The 27,125-nt window shown below is 41.7% G+C and overlaps 1 protein-coding gene across 5 annotated transcripts in view; it reads right to left on the bottom strand.

Annotated features, from left to right (window-relative positions):
• PRELID2 (PRELI domain containing 2) overlaps window positions 1-25,608 on the bottom strand; it is a 64,595-nt gene extending 38,987 nt beyond the window's left edge. The window contains exons 1-7 of one of the 5 annotated variants that reach the window (XM_044225209.1): window positions 25,479-25,540; window positions 23,189-23,260; window positions 21,763-21,831; window positions 20,137-20,224; window positions 12,847-12,904; window positions 10,623-10,696; window positions 8,945-9,105 (exon numbers count right to left, since the gene is read on the bottom strand). In XM_044225209.1, coding sequence (XP_044081144.1) covers window positions 8,945-9,105; window positions 10,623-10,696; window positions 12,847-12,892 — 281 coding nt within the window. In that variant the 5' untranslated portion in view covers window positions 12,893-12,904; window positions 20,137-20,224; window positions 21,763-21,831; window positions 23,189-23,260; window positions 25,479-25,540. Of the gene's footprint in view, window positions 1-8,944; window positions 9,106-10,622; window positions 10,697-12,846; window positions 12,905-13,218; window positions 13,385-20,136; window positions 20,225-21,762; window positions 21,832-23,188; window positions 23,261-25,478 lie in introns of those variants that run through there. The other 4 variants (XM_044225191.1, XM_044225201.1, XM_044225182.1 and 1 more) reach the window with 4 other exon arrangements.
• Window positions 25,609-27,125: the final 1,517 nt, after the last annotated feature.

Below are 27,125 nucleotides of genomic sequence, written 5' to 3'. Positions count from 1 at the left end.
CAGGGCCCTGACCTGACCTGAGCCAAAAGCAGATGCTCAACTCACTGAGCTACCCAGACGTCCTGGGACTTTGTATTTCCATTTTGCCCTGGGCCCTGTAAATTAGGTAGCTATTCCCCCTCCCATTTGCAATGCAGGTCTATACAACACTGCCAAGTGCCTTCCCCTTCGGGAGTTTTCTGAGATGTGTAGAAATGTGTGCTTCAGTTTAGCAATACCTAACCTTATACAAGCCTCAAACACATGCAAACCCTTAGACTCATATATCTACTTCTAAAAATGTGTCCTCAGCAAATAATCTTAGTTGAGGGCTTAGAGCAGCCTATAAAGAAATTCATCACACCATTATGTAGAAGAGCAAATAATGAGAAATAATGCAAATGCCCAATATGGGCATTTAATAAAACACACCAGAATAATTTTATCCAACAAATACATCTAAACAGCCATGGAAAATCATTTTAAAATGACATATTTAATAAGGAAAGGCAGTCCCGAATGTAATGTTAAATTAATGTAAAAGTCAGAACACCATGTACGGTATGATTCCATGTTTGTAAAAATGATTTTTCTGCCGAATGAGTAAATAAACTGTAGCAAGTGCAGCATGCTCTAGGATGGTACGCTACACAGCACTGGAACGAGTACAGATACACCCCGAGGAGGCTCCCAGACACTATATTCAACAAAAGAAAATGGACACAGCAGAGTACAGACCCTGATTCTGTTCCACAAGAATTAATCTATAAAGATGGCAGTCAGAATACAGGTTCCCTTTGGGGCCACGGACTAGAATGAGCACATACCCAACAAGCGGATGAACATACTGTTTTTATCTGTATACTTTAACCATCCTATGGTGAATAGGCAATACTTGTAGAAAAAAAAAAAAAGAGGAACGATTATCAGAACATATGATAACAAAGGATATTTGGAATAAGATTCATCCAAACTAGAACTATGTGAGGGTTAGGTTTTCCTGTTGTCAGACAGAAGGCTGCTGAGTCATCCCTAAGCAGAGGGGAGATTAAAGAATAAGCTAGAAACCACCACCTCAATTCCTCTCAGCACTGCAACCCTCCTGAGGTCAGACACATAGAAAGGGAGCTGCCTCCACCTCCACATGAGATGTCTCAAAATGAAGCTTTAAATGCAGACCAGGAAGCTGAAGTCCACGTGGCTTTTTTACTTTCCGTCTCTTTCCTTATTTCCTATATTATCCTTGATTGGAAAGACAACAACCAAGCTCCCAGATGTCGATTCTCAACCTGATGGAGAAGACAGATCCTTAAATGAGCAGACGGGCATCAGATTCCTGCTCTGTTGTCCTCAGACCTGTAGGTTGTTCTGCATGGTATCAATGCATGGTGATAAAGTATTATAACTTTTAATACTCAACATATTTACTTACTACAGATTTAAGAAACTAACCAAAAGAGAAAAAGAAAACAAGCAGCATCTCTAATCCATAAGAGCCGAGACTGCAACACAATTTCGACAGTAGTCAGACTCATTAAGTCTCCCTTCTTCTTCTGTTACTTCCACAGGAAATTCCTTTCTGACATAAATTTAAGAGGACCCTCAACTGAATTCTGTTAAACTTTCCAGGAAGGTGCTTCTGCCAAAAAGTGTTTACTGTTTGCCTGACAAGCCAGGTTATCAACTGGTCATGCTATTGGAGATTAACAGGAACTTTGTGAAAAATGGGATTTCAAAGAGGAGCTAGCAGTGTGTTTCCACTGGGAACACAAGATACAGACCAGATATCAGGGGCTCCCAAATCTATTTGCTCAACAGACTCGCCTCAAGAACTTCTAAAACACCGAATCCCGAGCACCAGCCCACGCCTACAAAACTAGAGCCAACACAACAAATCTCCATTTCACCTTCCCCCTGAATCCTGCACTAATACACAACCCAAAGGGCAAAGAAGATAAAAACAAAAAGTCAACAGGCGTCAACTAAGATATTTCAAAAGCTCTTACTTTTAAATGGCACAGAATGCTCCCCTAACTAAACCCTTGTTAATTATCACCACTATTTTCAATCAAAGAGCTTACGCCACTAAACTGAAAATTTATTCACCATTAGTTCCAACAACAACTTTTATGCGTGTAGCGCCTTATACTCTCCAGGTAGAGAGCATTCTCCTTTGTTGTTATCTTAGTAAATCTTCATATTACTTTATGAGGGCCTTCAGGCCAGCTTTCTGCCTCTCCCAAAATTAAACCGATATTAAGTGACCCAGCAGCAAAAAGGAGCAAGGTCTCCATGTTACTGGTGATTTCAAGATCTCCTCTATGTTGAATTTCCTACCAATTCATCTTGGATTTGCCCAGTTTGCACTTGACCGTCTTCCGATTCCACCACTTCTCAGTTTCCTCGTCCCCATTTCAGCACATAAGCAGCACAATCTGCCATTCTGTCCACGAACAGCACAGAGCTTCCTCTGCAAGCGTCTGAGCACTGTGCTATGTACTTAAGATACAGAAGGACTGGAAACCAGAGAAAACTCGGATTATAGGAACACAAACATAAAAAGCAAATGGTTATCTTTTAGAGGGCAGTCTTCTGTACCAAAAATAAGACTCCTGCCCAGATATCTTATTTACACAGAAAAGGCCTTGTTAATCAGTTTCCTGTAACTGGCAATACATTCTAATTGTCTGATCACCTCCTGGTACCCTGAAAATTAAGGTGAATATAAGCATGGGGTATTATGTCTTGGGATGAATACGGTGGTACTTATCTGGGTTATTTGGTAACTACATCTTCAAGCCCTTTATTGTCAGGAATAGGGCTTAGAAATAATTCCTAAGTAAAGTTAACAAAGCCACAGTATTTTAATATTCCAGTGATAGCAAGTTTGAAGGTCAACCAAAAAAGGCTGGTGCCCAACACAAGGAAGTCACCAAACTGTCAAATTTGCTCTGAGAGAGGAAAAAAAAAAAAAGACTTCAAAGCAAGGAAAAAATGGAGACACACACACACACACACACATACTGCCCAAGCCTGGGCCTCTTGAAATATGCAAATTTATTGTATTTGTGATTCACCAGATGAAGACTCAAGGCTTGGGATGTTTTAATCCAGAAATTGAAAAATAAAAAATAAAAAATGTTGTACATCTTATGAGAACGAAGAATATTCATAAGTGTAACTTCAATTATAATGAAAATTTACTGAACTGAAAACAGCTGCTCATCCCATTAATTTAATCCCGGTGTAAAGTTTGATTCTGGCTTGTTTCTTTTACTACATTCCAGAGAAATTCCTTTGATATTTTATAAATGTTAGGTCAATACATTCAATGTTATTAACCCACATACTCTATGAGGCTACACCTTTTAAATCTCAGAAATAAGGTTTACAGGCATCAATGAATAAACAAAAGCTGTCCCACATGGTGGGAAAAGACACCTGCCACTAAGATACTCAGCAATGAGCATGGGAGCATGGCCTTCTTAACCTAAAGCAAAAGCAATCCAGCTCGGCAACATCATGAATAAAGCGAAGTCTCCACTGATGGTGATAACTACAATCTTGCCTCAAGATAACAGAAAAATTACTGCTGACCACAAAACCCATAGAGTTATGGTGAAAGAGCAAAGCCCAAGAAAATACAAGATGACTATCTTTTTCGAATTGCCTGGATAAAGTAAATATCCAACATTAAAGCCAAATCAAATTTGTATCAATTACATGCCCACAGAGTACAGTTTTTTAAAAATCTGTTTTTAGGAAAAGAGCCAGGAGTGCCTGGGGGGCTCAGTCAGTTAAGCATCTGCCTCTGGCTCAGGTCATGATATCAGGGTCATAGGCTCAAGCCACACATTGGGCTCCCTGCTCAGCGGGGACTCTGCTTCTCCCTCTCCCTCTGATCCACCCACCTGCTCAGGCTCTCTTTCTCACTCACTCTTTCTCAAATAAAATCTTTAAAACAAAAAAAGGGAGGATGGCTTAGTTGGGTGGCTTAGCTGGTTAAGCCTTTGGCTCAGGTCGTGATCCCTGAGTCCTGGGAAAAATAGAACAAAATAGTAAGAAATTAATAAATTCATCTTGGGATGTAAGATTTCAGAAAGCAGAAACCATGACTGTCCATTTGAGGAGCTTACAGCCCCAGAGCTGGTGTGCTTGAGGGAATGTGAAATTATAAAAATATGATACATGTGTCTTATAAAAAACACAGATCAGGGACGCCTGGGTGGCTCAGTTGGTTAAGCAGCTGCCTTCGGCTCGGGTCATGATCCCAGCGTCCTGGGATCGAGTCCCACATCGGGCTCCTTGCTCAGCAGGGAGCCCGCTTCTCCCTCTGAAAAAAAAAAAAAAAAAAAAAAAACACAGATCAAGGCTTAGTCAAATTCTAAGGAACCCTTTTGGAGCCCATCTCTGAGTTGAGCCAACAGGCCACATATAGGGACACAATGACATCTGGTTTCCCATCACATACTCACACCTGCTAACCAACACACAGCTTGAGGGTCTAATTTTAGACTCAACAGCTTTGACAGCTTTTTCTCTTAAGGCGGGGGCGGGGTTTGTCCATATTTCATCTTCTGGGTATAGTGGCCAGCCATCATTGTCACATTCCCTGGCAAAGGAGGGGGAAGAAATAATGTCCTTTCCTCGATGTCCCCCCATGATTACCAATTCATTTAGAATGTCTAAAATGCCTTCCTTAAATCCATGTCAAGAGCTAAGACAACAAGTTTCCTAGAGTCTGGACCACAGCTTTCATCACATTATCCCCTGCTCAGAAACCTTCATGCGGCTGCTGACTGCTGAAAGAACAAGACCCTTCCTCCATAACCTGGGATCCAAGGCGCTCTACAGTTTGACATCACTCCACCCTTTACCCATGTCCATATTTCTAGCTCACCACTTTGCTCAAGGTGGCATCCATGATACCTGGACTCACACCTTGGCTTGGCAACTTCCTCTCACTATGCATAAGTTATTTAACCTCAGCTTTAAAACATTGCTGGAGAAGGACCTGCTTTTGACCCGGATATGGTAGGTGTCAATAAAATATTGGCCTGATACATCAAAAATCTAAAAAGAGTGTTTGGGAGAGGACAAGAATGTAACAAATCAAAGAGGAAAAAATGTGTAATTGGTCAAACCTTTTTATAAAACAATCTGATAATATGTATCAAAATATAACCTTTGACCCAGAAATCCAACTTTGCTCCATGTACCTTAAAAGATTATTGAATAACTACAGAGAGACATAATAGGGATTTCATCACAGGATTATCTGTAATAGCAAAAACATGCAAAAAAATATTCTAAATGCCAATTAGGAATGAACTAGAATGAACTATGTAAATAAACACTATTTCTAGGTAATGAAAACTGGTTTCTCCCCTTAGAACTGTTTCATATATACATATATGAAACATATATATGTATACATATGTATGTATACATATTTATATATTTCTTTTTTTTTTAACCAAATAAGTCCACTGGCTTGCTTTATTTTTTTTTTTAAGATTTTATTTATTTATTTGACAGAGAGAGACAACAAGAGAGGAAACACAAGCAGGGGAAGTGCGAGAGGGAGGAGCAGGCTTCCCACCTAGCAGGGAGTCCTATGCGGGGCTTGATCCCAGGACCCTGGGATCATGACCTGAGCCGAAGGAAGGCACTTAACGACTGAGCCATCCAGGTGACCCTGATTAGTATTTTTTTATAAGACACATGTATCATATTTTCCAGAATCAAGGTATTGGAAAAATAACTTTAAAAAAAAGACACAAAGGGAAAAGGTACTGAAGGATGTTTTCCTTGGATCGTTAGGGCCAATTATCACTTTACATTTCACTGGTAAAGGTCCAGTGCAGACTAGCCAATAGCCCGGATCTCTGAGAAAACCAAGGCTAAAACAAGGTGGATTAAAGGCTTTTTTGTTTTCTGTATAAAACTCAGACAATTCTGTCCTTTTACTACTTCCATGTACAAAACAAACACACACAGACTCCCCTATACTCCAGCCACAGCTTTTATACTTAATCCCAAACATCCATGTTCCGTGTGAAGCTCCTGTCAAGGGAGAGGCTGAGGAAACACACCTAGTAGGTGGTTCCAGGCACACCCGCTCAGAGGCTTGTAAGCCGAGACCTTCACACTCCTCCGGGTGCACCTGGAGCATCTGAGAATTAGCACCGCAGGACCGAAATCACGGGGAGCAGTAACAATCCATACAAGTGATGGGTCTCCACAATGAATTTTAAATTCGGGGGTTTTAGTTATCTGAGCTTGAGAGTCTTACTATCTCCATGAAAATGACAGGTTAATAAAAGATTCAAATCATACAGAAAAACGAAAAACAGTACAGGATTTCTAAAATCTGCACTCACAGCAGTAATCACTATTAATACTTGATGCTCCTTATATTTAGCCTTTATTTTTAAGCCTATCTCAAAAGGGATTATCATTTCTCACCCATTATTTTGGCAAAATTTTTTTAAAGTATGTGAATAGGAACTGCTGGCTTACGGAAACGAACTCTTTTAAGGTGTACTCTCAACAGTTCTGCTATACTTAGAGTTGGGCAACCATCAATGGGAGTTCCAGAACATTTTCATCACCCCAAAAAGAAACTCCACGCCCATTAGCAGTCGCTGCCCACTATGGCAACCACTAATCTATCTCCCATCGCTATGGACATAGCAGTTCTGCACATTTCAAGTAAGTTGACTCATAGGCTATGTGGCCTTTTGTAACTGGCTTCTTCCATACTGTTATCAAGCCTCCCCCACATTATAAAACCTGTCCTTCATTCTTATGACTGAATAATATTCCATTTATAAGTATACCTCATTTGGTGACATACTCATCAGTAGACAGACATTTTCACACTCTGCCTATCAGGAACAATGTTTTTATAAATATTCCCGTACAAGTTTCTGTGTTTTCACAAAACACGTATGTTTTCAACAGAGTAGAAAAAGCTGGCTCCAGGGTAACTCTATGCTTAACTTTCTGAGGCCCTGAAAACCTGATCTGCACAGCAGCTGCACCATTTACACTGCCATCAGTAGTGTGAGAGCCTTCCAATGGCTCCCCACCATTCCCTACACTTGCTACTATGTATCTTTTTGACTGCTCTCATCCCAGGCAGGTTTGAAGTGGTATCTCATCGTGATTTTGATTTGCACTTCTGGATGTAGAATGATGCTAAGCATCTTTTCATGTACTTACTGGCCATCTACACATCTTGTTTGGAGAAATATCTACTCAAATCTTTTGCTCATGTTTTAAATTTTTTTAAAATATCAAGTATAATTAACATGCAGTGTTATATTCAGTGTACAATACAATTCAATAAGTCTATACACTATTCAGGGCTCATCAAAATAAGTGTACACTCTCATAAATTATGGAGATATATATATATAATCAGATATATGGTTTACAAGCATTCTCATTATCTGCATTGTCCTCTGACCTTCTTGACAGTACCCCTGAAGCGTAAGTTTTCAATTTTGATGTAAACAATTTCACCTATTTTGTCTTTTGTTGCTTGGGCTTTTGGTATCATATCTAAGAAATCACTACCTAATCCAATTTCACAAATCTTCAGCTGTTTTCTCCTTCAAGTTTTATAGGTCTTAACTCTCATTAGGTCTTTGATCCATCTTCAATTAATTTTTTATTTGGAATGAGGTAGGGCTCTAATTTTATTCTTCTGTTTGTAGATACCCAGTTGTGACAGCACCGTTTGTTAAAAAGAACATTCTTTCTTCATTGAATAGTGTTGGCATATTGCTTTTCAAAGTCTTCCATAAATGTTCTATAGCTTGACAGTGGCAGTGTTTATACAACGATGTCAAAACTCATAAAACTGTACATTAAGAATAAATTTTGCTGTCTGTAAATAATATACTCAATAAACCTAACAATTAAAACTTTTCCTTTAAAGAAACAATCACGTATTGCCTATGTAAGGATCCTATGCTTCACAAACACTATACTACTGTTTGTAATAAAGATAAACTGGAAACCGTCTGAATCTCTACCAAAAATAAGCTGAAGAGGGTCGCCTGGATGGCTCAGTCGGTTAAGTGTCTGCCTTCCGCTCAGGTCACGATCCTGGGGTCCTGGGATCGAGTCTTGCATCAGGCTCCCTGCACAGCGGGGAGTCAGCTTCTCCCTGTCCCTTCCCCAGTTTCTGCACTAGTGTGCGTACGTGCTTTCTCTCTCTCAAATAAATAAAACCTTAAAAAAAAAAAAAAAAAAGCTAACCAGATGCAGTATAATCATAGGGTTGAATACCACGAACAGTATAAAGGAGTAAGCTAGGTTTTCTCTGTTAAATGGATAAAGTTCTATTAAGCAAAAAAATATAAGTACCCAATGACTGACACAGAATGAAAGCATATATGTAAAAAGACACAAAACCAAGCTATACAGACTCTGTGAATACACATGTAAGTACCTAACGGTATCTCTTGAAAGTCTGGAAGAATCCTCAGCACACTGCTAACACTCACTGCCTCTCAAGAGAGCAAAAGGGCACCAAGTCTGGACAGGGTAATCAGAACAGAGTTGAAGTCTGTTATTTTTTCCCCCAAAGGGCAATCTATTCATTAATTACTTTCAAGATTAAAAATTAATAATATGGGGCACCTGGGTGGCTCAGTCGGTTAAGCGTCCAGCTCTTGATTTCAGCTCAGTATCATGAGATTGAGCCCACATGCTGGACTAGGGCCTGCTTGAGATTCTTTCCCTCCTTTTCCTTTTGCCCCTCCCCCCACTTGCCCACATGCATGCATGATCTCTCTCTCTCTCTAAGATAAAAAGATTAATAATACGTACCTTATGTGAGTTGTAAACAGAGGTTAAGTATGGAATCATAGCTTTTTAATATATGCAGTCATCCGTGCATCCCTGCATCCAACCTACACACACACACACACACACACACAACTGATCTTACCAATTTGGATTTTCCATACTTTCCCGGAAGACAGACTCTTCCTTCATGGATGCATATTGTGTCCACGTAAGGCAGTGACTCCGTATAGCCATGTTTCTCTCCTGAGGATTGAGCCAGGATTCCTCTTCCAATTGGATACTAGGTACCTTTAAAATGCTCACCTGTCCAACAGAGAGTGGAAGGCTCTCTCAAATGAGGAAGAGCAAGCCACCTAAAGACTAAGTCCAGAGTTTCTTTCAGTCTTGGGTAATTAAGAGGACAAGTGATGCTCATATGCAAACGATGGCTCACCAATGGCTCTGAGTCCTTGATAATCCAACACACCGTGACCTTACTAAATGCTGGTGAGGACATGCAAATGGCCCAGGATTTATGCAGGCTGTACAGTCCATGGCCTCATTCCCCTAACTGCTAAACACTAAGCAAATTATCCACCTCCTTCGTGTCTCCTCTAGGGCTGGTTATGGCCTTCTTAAATTGATGGATTCTAATTGGACCCACAGATGGGCTCGCATGCAGCAGGACAATATCAGATAAAATATCTTCTTCATTTTAAACTGTCCGATATCTCGAAATGTATGGTTTCCAAGGTAGAAGAGACATGGGAAACTACAAAGGCAGCATTGTAGAAGTCAGAGGTGTCCTTAAATTATTTAAGAATTGAGATACCAGACAAAGTTGAATGTCTTTTTAAATAATAGATTCAAAGCCTGTATATAGGGCAAAGGTAGGGTATACACCCTGTGGAAAAAGCCAATGATAATTTGCTGCATACAGTGCAACACATTTTCCCATGTGGAAAATAAAATAAAGTTCTTTGTCACATCAGAGCTTTCTTTCCTTCAAAGAATGTGACAGTCTTAATGCATGACCAGGAAGTGACAGAAGCCACCATTTTTTCTACAAACAGCAAACAGCACAGCAGTGTAATCTGCAAGCTAATGGGCTTCTCCATCACAAACAGAATCACCTCCAGGTTGAAACAACCACCAGAGACAGCGTATGAAATGCACTTCAAGATGCTCTCGTCTTATTTCCTAATGATTCTAAAAGGACTCTTGTCAATAATCCCACTATGATTTAAGTAATGTTATTAAAAATTCCCACTTACCTTTGCCAACCATCACCAGAGTGCTTAAGAATTTCAAAGAGAGAAAACAATTTGCTATCATGAAGATTTCATCATCACCACCATTATAGAAACACACACACAAAGACTCACAGAGAACACTGAGAACATTATACTCCCTGAAATAACTTATTCTCTGATAGTGAAACAGAAACTGAAGCTTTTATCTTCCTTGCTAAAGATGAGACTAAATATTTACCATCTGTCCGTTTCTGATCATTCTTATCTAAAATTCATATTTAACCATGGACAGATGAGAAAAGCTGGTCACTTCATGCAAAATGTGCAAGGTATCTTTACAATAATTATAGGTCATCTCTGTGTCCACTAAGAGCCCTCCAGCAAAGAGAAGCAGAGACAGACAGGGTAAAAAACTATCTCTGGTGGCATCTGCCAAAACTGAGGTGGATATGAGAGTGCTTTCTCCCTTTGAGGGCTATAAGGTACACCTGGACAAGTTCTCACACTCCTGTACAGCAGAAAATGCTGTCTCTTTCCAGGACTATGTGAAAATCACCCAAATCTGATTAAATTTTAAAATGAATTTACCTTCCTTAAAATTTCTGGAACCACATTCTGACAGACTGCAATCCTCTTTCTATAGATGATCCCTGTTGACACATCTAGAAACAGAAAATTTTTACACTCAAAAAAATTTTTAAGGAAAAGTATTCTTGCCCTTTGTCAATAAAGCCTTTCATGTCGATGTCAATTTTCTATATGCAGAATTCCCAAAGAAAAATGTTTAACTCAAAATACGGTGTTCCTGACTTTTCTGGGCCAAATCATTCCAAATACACTCATCTGTGACCGAAGAATAAGGGTAAGACAGCTAATTCACACTGCACATTCTGAAGTCAAGGATAAAGAATCACAAACCATTCACTGCTCTGGACTATCAATGTCAAGCCTCCAATGACAAGGACCAATGAGCCTTTTGTTCAACTTCAACAAAGAGAATGTTTTAACAAAGAATGGAGAATCTGATTCTGCCACTTTCTACACCAACCATGTTTTCAAGAACAGGCTTCTGGCTACAAAATTTAAATCTGTAATTAATTATATGAGCCACACTCTTTACTCATAGGGAATCAGCTTCCCAGTGACTGGTACTACTCTGCTTTGGAACTTGGTTTCCAGAATAGCACCAATAAGGTAAAAAAACACAAAATAAAAGTGAATTAAGGAAAAGGGAAACCGGTTCAGAGAAAAAAATAACGCTTGAGTGTTGTCTTTTGCCCTGCAAATTAATGTGACTCAGCCAAGCTCCTACAGGGTTTCTCAAAGCTCTGGCTAGAGTAGCCTTGAACACTGGTGCAAACACCCAGACTACCCAGAAGCCACTGCCAGGGTAAGAAGCGGGCTCATCTCCTTGCCGGCTGGCATTCCTTTAGCCATCCCATCCAAGGTTTGCGGCACACATACTTAAAACAGATTAGCCGCTCCTGCAGGCAAAGACACCCCCATCAATGGTTGAAATTATAATTAATGTTCTTGTATCACTTTGCAATGTGCACACTGTTCTCTCATTTGATCTTCACAACAAACTAAAAGCAGGATTATTATTATTTTCTCATTTAATAAATGAAGAAACTGAGCCTTCAACAAGTAAGGTTATGCAGGTAGTAATCAGGGCTTGAAATCAGATTTCTCTGATGCCAAATAACATATCCCTTCCACACTGACTGCAGATACATGGGGAAGAAAAGGTTTTTTTAAGGATTTTTTAATTAGAATTAGATTTTTTAACTTAGAATTATGGACATGAAGAAAGGACTCTCAAAAGCAAAAGACAGTGTCGTGCTCACCAAGCACAGAGAATACTTCAGACTCATGTAATGAACAGAGGCTTATCTTATGTTCTCCCAGAAGGTCCAAGAGCAAGTCAGAAGTGGGCCTGGGTGTCTCCAAAGGTTTATATACTGACTCTGTGCATCACTAAAGCTTCCTGCATGGCCCAGTTCTCAAGTCCAAGCAAGGACAGTGAAAATGCTTCCAGTGAGATACAGATGACAGCAAGCAGTGAAACTCCTACAGTCTCATTCGGGGTTGAGTAAACATCTCCTGTAAAGGGCCGGACGGTACATTTTTAGTCTTGTGAGCCGGATAGTCTTATCACAACAGCTCAACTCTGCTGTTGTTGACAGGAAGAAGCCATAGACAATATATAAACAAGTGTGCATGGTTATATGCCAATAAAACTTTATTCACAACATCAAGCAGGACAAGCATAGTTCGTCAGCCCCTGCTCTGGTCAATATGGAACCATGCTGTCAAGTACAGGTCTGATTCCGTAGTCTAATCACTTTTTAGTCAATTTTACATACATGCTACTAATCACAACTGTTTTGCCACCTATAAAATGAGACATGAATATATTATAGGGCTACAGCCATGCGATCTTGGGCAATTTGTTTAACCTCTCCATACCTTGGTTTTTTCATATATTAAATGGGAGTAATAATAACACATACACCATACATTGGTCTGAAGATTAAATGAGTTAATATGAGTGAGAATGCTTGGCACATACGAAGTGCTCAGAAATGTTAGCTATTACTACTGTCATCAGTTATTAACTGAGAGAGTGATAAGAGCATACTAAGCAAGCCTTCTGCTGCTCTAAGTGCTGGGTACTCTTTTCTAACACTTCAAATACAGAAATACACCTGTTTCAAAAGTAACAGGCTATACACACAAACACAAACACCTTTAGAAAAATAAGTATCACTTAATGATCACCACCGAACTGAGGTACATTCAGAAAACTTACCTGTCTTTTCCTCCACGGTTTTCACAGAGATGACATTTTTATCCATGGGGTTGGGATACTAAATGAAAACACATAAAGAAGAATTAACAAATTGAGTTCTTTCCCAGCAACCATAGCTCTCTGCAGGAACAGTATATATTTCTCAAGCAACCTCGAAGGCCCGTTTTCAGTCAAGACTCATCACTTCACTACTTGGGACTAGGTAAGGAAGAGGCTATCGTCAGCTGAACCGGTATAAACCCAAGAAAAACATTCTTGAGATCCAACCTAGCCCTGGGCAGAGAAGGGAGGGTGAGCTTAACTAGGTTAATTATGGAACCAGAAATGGAGGGTGTCCTCTGTGCCATGCCGTGTGCCACATGCTCTACTTACTTACACCATCTTGTTTAAATCCCGAAAGAGCCTCTCTGCTGTGACCGGGTCACGTGTTATCATTGTCTCATCTGTCAGAGATGGAAACTGAATGAAGATCAGAGAGTCTAGGATCACCCAGCTAGTCAGTGGGAGAGCCGTGAAATTAAACCAGGCCTCATACAAAGTGAATCTTTCCCTCGAATCATATGCCACTGCCTGGCAGCTTGGCTGGCATCACAGGAGAACAATTATAGAAGTCATCTACTCCAGGTGCTCAATAAATCGTTCACCTATTAATTCCCCTGAAAGACAATTTGGATATAACAAGGCTGAAAAAAGAAAAAAAAAAGCTACCACTTTTGTCCTGGAAGTTTACATACATTATTTCAGTTTAATTCTCAAATTAATAACATGAGATATATGCTGCTTTTTCCCCTCTCACATGTGAAAAATAAGGCCCAGATAAACTAAGTAGTTTGCTCAAAACCTCCCAGCTCAAGAGCTCCAAGACTAATTTACCCTCAGATATTCTCTACTGCCTTCTAAGTGTGTCTACCTAAACTATCCTTAAATCTCCTCAGAATTACTCCAATACAATCCTTTCTATTGCTCCAATACAAAGAAAAAGACTTCCGGAGTGGAAGTGATTTCCTCCAAGCCATAGGACACTCCCTGATCCCAGCCTGCTGATCACCCCTTGGGCCCTTTCTCTAGAAGCTCACACTGCTACATGATGTGACCAAACCTATAAAGGAAATTGCAGGCAGGCTCATCCAAGACATCACGAAGTGCCGAGGGGGAATGAAAGCAGTGAAGAGGCTGACAGGCAGGGGAAGTCTTCGGAACCCCAGGAAGTGGTATATGTCACTCAGTGTGGGTCTCCTCGTCTCACAACAGCCACCTATACACGCACATGTGAGCATGTGTGTGAGAGAGAGAGAGGTTGGCTAACTGGTCTTCGCAGAAAAGGGTCAACTACTTTCACACATATTAAAGGTATCTGTGGCCTCAAAAGACACTGAATGAGAACACAGGTTCTGTGAGAACAGGAATACGAGCTAGTTCAGTCACTCCTCTATCCCTACCACTAGCACAGTGTCTGGCAGATAGCAGGCACTCAATAAATTTTTGCTGAATGAATAATCAGGAAGATGAACTTCGCTGACCTCAGGGGTCAATTTGGGAAATAAACCTCACTTTGCTTGGGGACCTATCTATGAAGAGAATCCAGAGGGTCAGTCCTCAGCAGGCTTGACACTTCATTGTGCCCCATGCCATATCCTGGCAACTGCCATCTTGAGAACTCGTCACAAAGTGGATTCTTAAGTATTCATTCATTCATTTTTTTGCTCCAGGAATAAATGCTCAAAACTACGATGACTGCTTTCTTGAAGTTTAACCTTCAAGTAACGTCCACTAGGGTTGGTCAGGTTTAGCTACTCTGCTTCTCGGCAAGGGGCCTGACAGAGCACTCCTGAAGCAAGGAAAATATGTAAGCCTTACACAGATCCCCTGAATTACGTGCGTGTTTGTGTGCATGAATAAAAACTTTCATACTAAGGTAAAATAAAAGTCTGAAAGTATTTCCTTCACAAGCCCTAGTTTGCTCATTTTGTATTCATCAATACTTCCTGACTGAATATTACAAATATACTGTAAGTTGTAGGAAGATTACTGAACTAAATTACGGAAGAGATGTGAAATATAATCATCAGAGGAGGACAGTAATAAAAGCTTTAAAGTTCGGATTACATCACTAAGTTATCAGTGAAATTCCTAAAGAACATAAACTCAGAAACTTCATACTTTTACATAATTTTAAGATTTCTCAGTAAGCCAAAGGGCACTGACTGAAACAATAATGAAAATTCTCTATTCTTTCTTCAGTTAGGAGGTTTTGAGTACCTACCACACCAGGCACAGTTCCAGGCACTGAGGATGTAGTAAAGAAACAAACAAAACTGTAGCCTCTTACAGAGTTTCCATGTTAGTTGGGGAAAACAAACAAAAAAATAAACATACCAGGAGAAAAATCCATCAGACTAAGGAACAATGGGGAAACGGGAAATTGTGGAGGGGTCACTGTAAAATACCAAAGGGTCACCCATTAGACAATGCTTGTAAACAACAAGTGATCCTAAACAATTCACTTTAGTAAAATCATCTGTAGGAATCAAGTCATTTTCTCACCCAACTACTTCAGACTGAACAGACACAGTCTCATGTTTCCACATTGAGAATGGGAAAAGAAATGAGAGGTTTATTTACAACAGCTAAATACCATGACGTGAAAAGCATATATTCTAACTTTTTTAAAAATAAAGATTTATTGTGCTGAGGCTCCCCCTACCTGGCATTACTTGAAATGATCTAACGCCATCTTGTGGTAACTTGAATATTCATGATTTAATTCATGAACCTGAAGTCAGATAACAAGGGGTTGAGAGAGGGAAGGCTTTCAGAAAGGGTCACCACCAGGAATGCCAATCTGAGAAGACAGGAGGCGGTAGACAGGTTTCTCTGGATACCTTTTTAAACATGGTGTGACAATGGAGTGGATCAAGCTAAGACCATCGAAGACTTGGTGAGCATCTGCTGATCTACTGCACTGGGTATCAGAGGCCATCTTAGGCATTATCTCATTTAGTACTTCCCCAAAGGAGTAAGCCCACTAACTATTACTAAGACAAGGAGTTTGCATTAAAAGCAGAAATGGCGTAAAGCCTGCACGCAAGCAGAGTCACAGAGATTTCCCAATCCCCACTCCTAACCAGCAACTCTCATGGAAGCAAAGTAGTCTAAACACCAGGTATCTGCCAAAACTGCTTGCCACCCCAGGACCTGGCTCAGTGGGCCACAAAATGTAGCAGCATAACAATTACCACGTGGGGCCACGTACATTCGCCCTGTGTGCCATATATCCTAGGGGACCTCCAGTATTTTCCAAGGTATATTTCACTTCATTTTGAACTTCCTTATGATCTTATTTCCTTTATAGAATCTATAAAAGAAATCCTTTATCTTTCCCCAAGATGTAAATCTACTGCAAATATCACAGTCTAACAAGGTTAAAATGCAGACTTCTCTACAATGTCATATACTTTGCTTTCATTTCCTTTTACACATTGAAAGGTTAAGAGGACCTAAACTGCAAAACACTGGATAAAAAAGAAAATCTACATTAAGACAAACAAAGAACTATGAAATGTGAGAGGCCAAGAAATTGAGTCCATCTAATTACAGGAATAAGATACAACATATTTATGGGAGGAGCTTCCTGAAGATACAGTTATTCACCTTTCTTATTTACAAGGGGAAAATATACAAGCTTTCATAAAGCCTGTTCTTGAGTAAGGAGTTTTTAAAATGCCAACTTTCCAAAAAGCTCAGAAATTAATGCCTGCCTTTTATAATAACACCTCCCCCAAAAAAGAGTTAATGACCTCAGAAGGAACCATTGTTTCCCAACTTCCAAATGGCATCATTCAAGAAAGCACAAGGAAGCAACTAAGCTGATAGGTCTATATGGTTAGTTGTACAAAGGTCAAGAGGACCTAAAATAAGTCTGTATATTAACATTTCTGTTTTATAAGTACCACGAGAATCTTTGCTGCTTTCAGAAATGCATGTGCAAATGGGGTGGAGCTGCTGAAGAGAGACCTGGCCTTGAGCTAAACAAGGAAATCACCATGAACTGCGCCAATTTATTTTTTTAAGATTTTATTCATTTGGGGCACCTGGGTGGCTCAGTGGGTTAAAGCCTCGGCCTTTGGCTCAGGTCGTGAACCCAGAGCCCTGGGATTGAGCCCTGCATCGGGCTCTCTGCTCAGCGGGGAGCCTGCCTCCTACTCTCTCTCTGCCTTGTCTCTCTGCCTACTTGTGATCTCCATCTATCAAATAAATAAATAAAATCTTAAAAAAAAAAGATTTTATTCATTTATTCGACAGAGAGAGAGATCATAAGTAGGCAAAGGCAGACAGAGAGAGAGGGAGGAAGCAGCCTCCCCGCTGAGCAGAGAGCCCAATGCCGGACTGGATCCCAGGGCCCTGAGACCATGACCTGAGCCGAAGGCAGAGGCTTAACCCACTGAGCCACCCAGGTGCCCCAGAACAGCACCAAATTAATGAGCTACACGCAATGGTGTATCTTAGAGGAAAGTGAAGCTAATTTTATACCAAGATCAAATGAATCATTGATTAATCAAAATTTCAATGATCAAGGACAAAACATATTTAAGTCAATAAATTTTTGAATGGTTGTTTCTTGGCCTTTCAGATCAGCAGGAGAATGAAGTAGAAAGAGCAAAGGACAAGGAGCCAAGACGTACAGACAGTGATGCTGCCATCTGTGAAGCCAGGGATACCCAGGTCCTGTCTGGCTGAGAAAAGTTATGGTTCTAAACAAAGGCCAACGATGTCACATCACCATTATTCACTCAAAAATGTCCTGACAGGAACACTTCTGTGGCTAAGTAGGTTAAAGCCTCTGCCTTCTGCTCAGGTCATGATCCCAGGGTCCTGGGATTGACTCTGCCATCAAGCTCCTTGCTCAGCAGGGAGCCTGCTTCTCTCTCCCTCTCCCTCTGCGCCTCCCCTTTCTTGTGCACTTGCTCACTGTCATCTCTCTGACAAATAAAATCTTAAAAAAAAAAAAAAAAGTCCTAATAATTGGCAATGACATAAGGAAGTTTCTGTTGTTGTTGTTTTAACATATAATGTATTATTTGTTTCAGGGGTACAGGTCTGTGATTCATCAGTCTTACAGAATTCACACAGTTAATTTTTTAGAAGGAAACAGCTTACAATTATGACACAAAGGAAAACCCTCCTACCTCAATGTTAAAGGCATACATAAACCAAATGCATTTAAAGATACAAAATCTACAAAATAACTGACCAGTACTAGGATCCAAACAGACAAAAAAAAAAGAAAGAAAAAGAAAAGAGGGAGAAAGTATCCCACATTGCAGGAGACTAAGACACGACAACAAAATGCAATGTGGGATCCTGGACTGATTCTTGGATCCTGGACTGGAAAAATGACATGAGTGGACTACTGTGAAATTTCAGTAAGGCCTGTAGATGAGTTACCATAGTATCAATGTTAATTCCCTAGTTTTAAAAGTAATACACTGGTTTAGGGAAGCTGGGTAAAGGAATTCTTCCTCTGTTTTGCAATATTTTGTAAGTCAAATGGTTGCTGACCCTTGACCAACGTGGGTTTGAACTGCATGGGTCCACTTCTATGTGGATTTTTTTTCCCCAGTAAATACAATACAGTACGGTATTTGCATTTTCTCTTCCTTACAGTTTCCTTAACATTTTTTCTTCTCTAGGTTTCTTACAGTCAGAATACAGTACATAAACGTACATAGCATACAAATGTGCTCATCGATTACTAGTATCACAGGTAAGGCTTCCAGTCACTGGCAGGGTCTTCGTAGCTAAGTTCTGGGGGAGTCACAAGTTACACAGATGCAGAGTTTAAATTGTGTGGGGGCCAGGGCCCCTAAAACTATGTTGTTTTGGGTCAAATGATTTCTCAGTGAAAAGTTAAGAAATAAAAGACAAAATGAAAATGAGAACACAGAGTGCTGCAAACAGAATGAGTTTTGAATCCAAGAGACCTCAGTTTGAAGCCCACCTGTGGGAGTCTTGGGCAAATTACTTTAATCTCAGCCTGCCTTAGTTTCTTCATCTATACAATTGGGGGGGGGGGATCCATCTCAAAGAGTTGTCAGAGAAATTAAAGGGAATAATGTTATATAAAGTACAAACACCAGGCCAGTGCTCAATAAACAGTAGTGGTTTTTGCTGCTAAAGAATGAAACCAACATTTTTAAAACTTAGTTTCAGGACTTCAGTGCCTATCTTGCAATTCACTGGTGTGGCATGGAGTATATGCCTAGTATCTTCCTGGAAACCAAACAGATTTAGGCGATGAGTTAAAAATTATTAGAAGATATTTCTTCTTTTCCAGACTTGTAAAACTTCATAAGCTCATGCTTTATTGATTCAAAGTCCGTGTGACAAGAACTCCTGACACATTCCTATTAGCATTAGGGAAGGCATCATGTCAGAGAAGTAGGAGGACTAGAGAGAATATTTACTTTTTAAAAAGGCAATAAACCCTAAGTACTCTAAAAGCTGTCATAGATTTACAATTAATATATGGAGTGCCTGGCTGGCTCAGTCAGTGAAGCATGTGACTCTGGATCTGGTAGTTGTGAGTTCGAGCCCCACAGTAGGGTAGGAATTACTTAAAGATAAAATCTTACAAAAAGATACGATCCTTGCACCACACACTATGTCTGTAATATGCCCCTGACAAAGCATTCATGATAAAAATTAATATATTTCCCTCTGTCCCCTTAACAGTGAGCTCCTTGATGGCTCAGGCCATGTTTTATTTATGTCCTCATCTCCCAAAGGCAAAATGATACACAGACTTATTATAAATGTCCACTAGTAGACATACGAAAGTTTCACTCTTACTGTTTTGATAGTTAAAAACTACCCGAGTTTTTATAAACTGATTAAGCCACAACCACCACTACATAAGTTTCCAAGCACACCTTCACGTCATTTAAACAACAGTTAAACAATAAGTCATAATTCAAATGTGTACATTTATTCGTGCTCGTTCTTTTCTTTATTATTCCAGGTTGGTGAAGATTTCTGCAGACTACTTCTCTCAGCTTTTTATTTTCATATTCATAGAATCAATGTGAGAAGTTATTGTGGTTAGTATTACTATCAAGATTTTTACCAAGTACTTTAACGCACCTACTGTGTGCCAACATGAAGTTAAGTACGTTACATGCAACTACGTGTATTATCCACTTAATTTCCCCCAACAATGCCAGAAGACAGTTACTATTATCATATTCTACAGATGAGGACCCTGAGACAAAGAAGTGACTTGCCCAAACTCACACAGCTAGAAGCACTCCGTCCCCCCGTCTGATGTCAGAGCCCGTGCTCTTTCTGCACCATTCTGCTTCATGTCGTACCTAATCTTCTTCTAGCAGGATTGAGGATAGGAAGATAAAAGAAAGACTATTACAGTGTAAGTAAAAAGATAAATGACTGTTATGTTAAACTAGCCCTATAATTTGTCAAATCATTTATTTCCGAAATATCAGTTTACCCCAAATATTTCAGGATTTTTTTCAGGAAGAGATGTTCCCCACAAGTGGCAGATTTGCAAGGGAGAAAAGATAGGATCAGAGATGGAAACATTATTAATTACCCAATCAACTTTCTACTCTAAATGGAAATAGCCATTCATAAATCCCCTTTATGAGTTTAAGGGTAAACACTCAAACCATTTTGTTCAGCACAGCAGGCTCCTGGCTAGAATAAATAAAAACCTGAGACCACTGTGTTGAAGCAAAAAGAAATTATTTTAATCTGCCCATTTTATTATAGGGCCGTAAGACTGACCCCCGCACTAACTTCCATCTGAAATTACACAGGGCTAAACTCCAGAGTGGTGCATTTTATTCACTCATTCCACAAGATTTGTTGAGCACCTACTATGTTCTAGGATCTCTTTGGGTGCTTGGGATGCATCAGGAACAAATGAAAGATCTCTGCCCATAAAGCTTACACCCTATTCACAATGCCTGCTTTGCCTACAGCACAAAAAGAAAATCAACACAAACAACTCTATAGTAAGAAAAACTCTACCGGAGCACCTGGGTGGCTCAGTGGGTTAAGCCGCTGCCTTCGGCTCAGGTCATGATCTCAGGGTCCTGGGATCGAGTCCCGCATCGGGCTCTCTGCTCGGCAGGGAGCCTGCTTCCTCCTCTCTCTCTCTGCCTGCCTCTCTGCCTACTTGTAATCTTTCTCTGTCAAATAAATAAATAAAAATCTTTAAAAAAAAAAAAAAAAAAGAAAAACTCTACCTTCTCTGGCCTTAACTGAGTATAAACAAGAACATCCAGTCAACACAAGGGCCCTCTGAGTCCTTTTCAATTACTTTAAATTTTAGGTAGACAACACTGAAGAAGTGTTTGAATCCAGCTCATGAATGCAAACACAGCAAACAGATCCATGTAAGCCTGTAGAGATGAGTGAGCTTCTGGCCTGCACCGATGCAACCTTGCCTGCTCTTTGTAGGTGGTTTTAAGTAAAAGGAAGGCAACAGCTGTAAGCAGTAAGAGCTGGAAAGCTTAAGAGTCATACAAAGAAGCCTAATGCACTGTCAGGTGCACCAACAATATAGTGCATGGAAACTACAGTTTAGCATCTGATGAATAAACCATTTTGGGTTTCACAGCATTCCTCCATAAGGGTTCATTGAGAAACACTACATTCCATGAACAAAGAGTTCTGTGGTGTTTGTTTTCAAGGTGCCATTTAGCTTTGAAAGCATGTAGCTAATATTTTGCCTGTGGTATCCAACAGGCAGGTGTAAGAAGAGCAAACATTCCTCAGGTTTTAAAAATAGTAGTATATAATAACTTGGAAGGCAAGTCCTAACATACCAAAAGACGTAGATCAGTAGACTCTATTTAAAATAGAACATCCTCGGTGCTGAAACAGCTTCAAACATACCATTGTGCAAAATCAGATTAAATGTTTCCAGAGATCCTCATATGATTGTTCCTTCTGCCAAGTGCCTTCCTTTGAAAAAAAAAATACATAAAGACTAAAAGAAAAATAAAAGTATATTAACCCACAAAGATCATTCTTACTACCTTACACTTATAAAAAGCTTATATTTCTCAAGCTCGCGTATGTTTGATCCTCACAACAATCCTGGGAGACAGGTGAGGTACGTGGCATTATTGTTTCACAGACACGAAATTAAGGCAGTAGGGCTGTCGCAGGTCAGCAGGCACAGGTCTACAGCCACCGAGTGGAAGGAGCACTGAGACAGAGCATGGACCACACTTAGGTCCCCACACCCAGGAACTGGCTAACAAGCCACAATAACCCAGTTTTCTAGCCCTGCCAGCAGGTATTGCTTGCCATCAGAAACTAAGCTGGATGCCAAGGGGCACAAGCTCCAAACACCACCTCCCCAGACACACTTCTCAACTGGTCTGATCCACCTCAGACACTGTACAAGCCCTCCACCCAAGAGGGATGCTTGACTGTGAAAACCAAACCAATCTAAGCCAAGATGGACCTCCCCACTGATGACCCTTTTTCAGCCAAATCCTCCTTAAAACCTCTCCTTGGGGATCCAGACTGCAGAATCTTTTTTCTGTCTCCCTTGTACTGGAGCATTAAGCCCTGTTAAAGCCTTGCCTGGAACACCCACTCAGCCTCCAATTCTAGAGCTTAGACAGCCCAAGAGCCTGACTGGGTAATGGTTCCTTTTGCTAATTTTCAATAAATAGCCCCATTTCCTGTCCACTAGCCCCACTGTCTGTGAGCTTGTAGAGCCCACCACCCAGATGAGGCCTCTTTCTAATTTGCACAAGGGCACAGTACAGACTGTTGAAAACCGTGTCCCAAGGCCACCCAAAAACCACTTTTAATGGGGAAAGCACAAAGATTAGAATCCAGATCTACTGACTTCCAGTTCATGGCTTTAAGTAATGTAAGGTGAAATGCTCACAGTAAATAGACTTACTGAAATCTCGTAATTTGACTCACACAGCCCCTCTGAGGCATTGTTTTGTGAATAAAAAGAACAGAAGTATGGTGTCACCCATAGTGTTTGCGTTGTCCCACTGCTAGGCCTTTTCTGAAAATATTCTTTCCCTAGCCCTACCTTCCAAAATATCCTATTTACTATGTGCCGGTCACTTGGCCAAGTGTTTTGTAAGAATACTAAAACGCTGTAACTGAATGCAGCTCTGTGCTGTGAATGACCTCACCTGTAAACATATGGCACACAAAAACCAGCCAGCTGAGCCCAGTCAACCCACAAAATCATGAGATCCAAAAGTTTACCACTGGTTTAATTCACTAAGTAACAGGGGTGATTTGTTACATAGCAACAGAAAACTGAAACACTGTATTTTCTCACCTTAGCACACATCAATACTATGCCCTTATATCAGGCACAGAGGGTCCCCGATGAATAAACCCTGAGAAAAGACTAGACAAAAGAACACTGGGATTAGATAAAGAGCACAGCAAAGATGATTCTGGAACATTTCCCCCCCCTCAATAATCATCTCAGTGCCTATTATGTGGTAGGCCACACAGCCTGGAGATGGAGGTTGAGACTGGATTCAGATGTGAAATCCTGGCTTCCCAACAGCTGGCTGTGAGAACTTGGAAAAGTTATTTCAACTTCTTTGAACCTCAGTTTCTCTAGGAAGTGAAATGGAAATTGTCCTTAAATCCTTCCCACAGCTGCTGGATGAAGTAAACGGGATGATGTATGAAAGCACTTCCTCCCCCTCCCTTCTTCCATAAGAAACTCCTATATACACTTCAGCCATCATTTGACAAAGGCCACTTTTTTGGGAAAGCCTTTCCCAATGACCACCCTGGGGAACTTTAGCAGGACTTCCCTGCTATATTTGGTCCCAGCAACGTGAACTTTCTCTGCATAAATACACATCACCAATTGTAAGTATGTGTTCATTAGCTGTTCATTTATTAATGTCAGTCTCCCCAACTAGAGACCATCAGCTCCATGAGAAGAGCATCTATTGGGTGGACCCAGCACTGATCCTGGCACACAGAAGAAAAATATCTCTAAACACCTGCTGAATAAAAGAAAAGCATTTAGTCCAGAAGCATGACCACATGCAAAGTCCTCTGTAAAAGAGAGCTTGGCATTGTGCTATGTGCTTCTGCGGGAATGAGTCCTCCCCCAAGAAGCTTAGTCTCATGAGGAGAAAAGGTATGTGCGTAAGTAACTATCCAACACTGGAGAAGATGGTAGTGATGCCTAGATCAAGTGCTCCCCCAGTTCTGTCAAGATGGAGATCAGCTCTTGATAAGGATAATCCTAATCCAGAAAGGCATTCCAAGGGAGCAGTGGCATTAAGGAATCCACACTCCAGACTGCCAGTCCTAATAAAAAAAATGGAGTATGCACTGTTTCTCCTTTGGGCCCAGAAGTCTGGCCTAAGGCAAAGTCTCCACCAGATCCACAATTCAAGCTCTCAGTCATTTATTCATTCATCATTTACTAGTTTTTATTAAGCATCTACTAGGTGAAAAATACAAACGATCTGACATGGGGGGGGGGCTCTATGGCAAGACCATGTTAACCAGTGTCCTAATCAATCCTTGCGACCTGGGTCCCCAACCGCATCATCCATAGAGGTCTCGTCTTACCACTTAAAAAATTAACTTCTTCTCCCAGCCTCTCTGTTTTGCTTCTGCATTATATATGGGGCACACTTCCTGGTTGCTGCTACCCAAGGCAAATTAGAATTCTTGCAAATCTTGCTGTAAAAAATGAACGCTGAAAGGGATTCTAAAATGCCTAATACAACACTCTTATCTCAGATGAAAAAAGAGAGGCCTAAAAGAGAAGATGACCCTTGACCAATGAAGTAACTAGAGTCAGAGACATAGTACAGTTCAGGAGTCTCAGCTCCCAGGCCTGGGTGCTCTGGATTTCTCAAGAAATTCCCTATTCTACTGTCAGGAGCAGAGTCCTAGCAGGAGCCCCTGGGATAAAGAGGACCACTGAGCAGTGAGCCTAGGGTGCAGTTATAGTCGTACGAACAACTCTAACATTTTAGAGGCCTAAACACCAGTCTGAGCACTTACATAAATTATCTCACTTGATTCCTCACAACCAGCCCTTTCCGTTAGTACTTTTATTTCCCCCATTTCACAGATCAAAAACACTAAGGCACAGGGAGGGTAAGCTACCAGCCGCAAGCCCCACGGCTGTTTCAAAAGATATTAAGGTGGTAGAGCAACAGTGCTGAGTAAACCAGGGTGATCGCTTCCACCGCTCCCACTGGCTTGTACTGGGGGGTGGGGGGGGATGATGTACTAGAAAGATCGACAAGTCATGAGCAACCTCAACCAGGCTCCAGAACGTGCATTCCCTAGGACTGTGGGGCAGGATGTGAACGTGCTGCCGCGCACGGAGCCTTCCCCGCACCCCAGGGAGCGGTGGGGAGCCTTCGAGGAAATGCACTTCCACCCACGCCCCGCACATCCCGAGGCAAAACCCGCAGCTGGGGCGCGAGAACGCGGACTCGAACTCCCGCGGGGCCACGGGAAGGAGCAGGGGCAGACGGCGGGCGCCCCGGGACACAGACATCTGGGCCCGGGGGTCGGGGCGGCCGGAGGAGGTGGGGGGGAACGCGGGCGCTGCCCGGACCGGAGCGGGCGGGTACCTTGCGGAGGAAGCTGGCGACCACCTGCTCGAAGGGGTACTTGTACACCTGGCGCACGTCCACCGTGACCCCCATCCCCGCACGCCCGCGCCGGGCTCTGCCGCCGCCGCGGGCGCCCACACCCGCCCGGCCAAAGGGGCGGGGAAGGGTTTTTTCCCTCCCTTTTCAAACTTTGGAAACTTTATTGTCCTCCGGCAGGAACAGACGGGCAGTCGGGCCCCGCCCCCTTCCGCCACCGCGGGGTGTGGGCGGCGGGCCTCGGGAGGCGGGGGCGCGGACTCGGGGGTCTGGGCCCTGCAGGCTCCTGGAGCGGCCCGCTCCGCCCGCGGCCTGGGAGCCACCGCCCCGGGCTCTGCGCCTTTGGAACCCTGCTTTTCTGTTGTCACCTCGCCTGAGCTTCTTCAGACGCAGCAGCCCTAAGGAAAGTGATCACAAATACGGAAACCACCGGCCTCCAAGTCTGGCTTGTAATATAACCCTCCTCCGTGTTCCTGAGTCCCATGTGACAAAGGTCAGCAACTGCAGGGCATACACGACCCAGACAGCTGCCTCAAAAGCTTTAAGTTGGGCCCATATAGCCTGGGAGTGTTCAGGAAATAAAGAACTCGCGGCTTAGCATGTCCGACCCTGTAAGGGAATTCCTATGCTCCTCAAAGTTCAAACACCATGGAGCAAGGAACAAAGGGACATGGGAAGAATCCGAGTACTTTTCACTGGACCGCACGGATTTTCCAAGATCGAGCAAGTGAATTCATTTTGCAAGTGAATTCATTTATTCAGGAAGTTATTCGACCTATCACTTACCGAGCATCTACTCTGTGCCAGGCGCTGTGGTAGGAACTGCACATTCCGTAGTGAATCAAGTATGGTCCCGGCTGGCAAAGAGGATGCGTGAGCCAGGCGATCTGACATCTAATAAACAAAACAGGAAAACAAACAGGATAATGGATTATGGTTATGGGGATGGGGCGTGATTTTAGCTTGAATGAATAAGGTGGTTCTCTGAGGTGGTGACCTTCACGGTTATCTTGCCTGCTATCGACACACATAGTCATAGCAGCACTGCAAAACCTCACACTTGGGTAAATCCAGCTTCCCGTTACTCAGGGCTTCACTTCTGCCACTGCAAGAGACTGGAGACAAATACACACCCACCATAACAGCCCTGCTTTCAAATTCATAACCACTAACCTCAAGGGGCCTTTTAATGGTGCTGGACAAAAAAAAAACAAACAAACTACATTTCTCTCATCCACTAACTGTGCCACAGTCTCTCACCTCAAACACCCCACACTTCCTTCCCAGCCGTATCCTCAGATGACTACCTTGTTCCCTTTTCTACTTAGTAAATAGGAAAACATTCTTGACCACATCTGTCTACTCCGCTGTCCAAATGCCCTGCCCCTCTCTTCTGTTCCTGTGAGTGAACTGTCCGTGCTCAGTTTCAGGCCAGTCTCTCCACTGGTCCACTGAGCCCTCCAGTGGACTCACACATAGTTAACAGACAGCTCTCCTTCTGAAAAACCGCCAAAACAAGGCCCCGATGCCTAATGATGGCAGTTACTGTAAATACTCCCACTGATGAAGTTCTAGAACCTAGGTGAGATTTGGTGGGCTGAGGTCAGGAGCCGATGACCAAGAAAGAAT

Source organism: Neovison vison, chromosome 1, assembly GCF_020171115.1.
Source record: "Neovison vison isolate M4711 chromosome 1, ASM_NN_V1, whole genome shotgun sequence".
In the NCBI taxonomy this organism is placed as follows: domain Eukaryota; kingdom Metazoa; phylum Chordata; class Mammalia; order Carnivora; family Mustelidae; genus Neogale; species Neogale vison.
The sequence above is the reverse complement of the archived record's forward strand: the minus strand, read 5'-3'. Positions and strand labels throughout refer to the sequence as shown.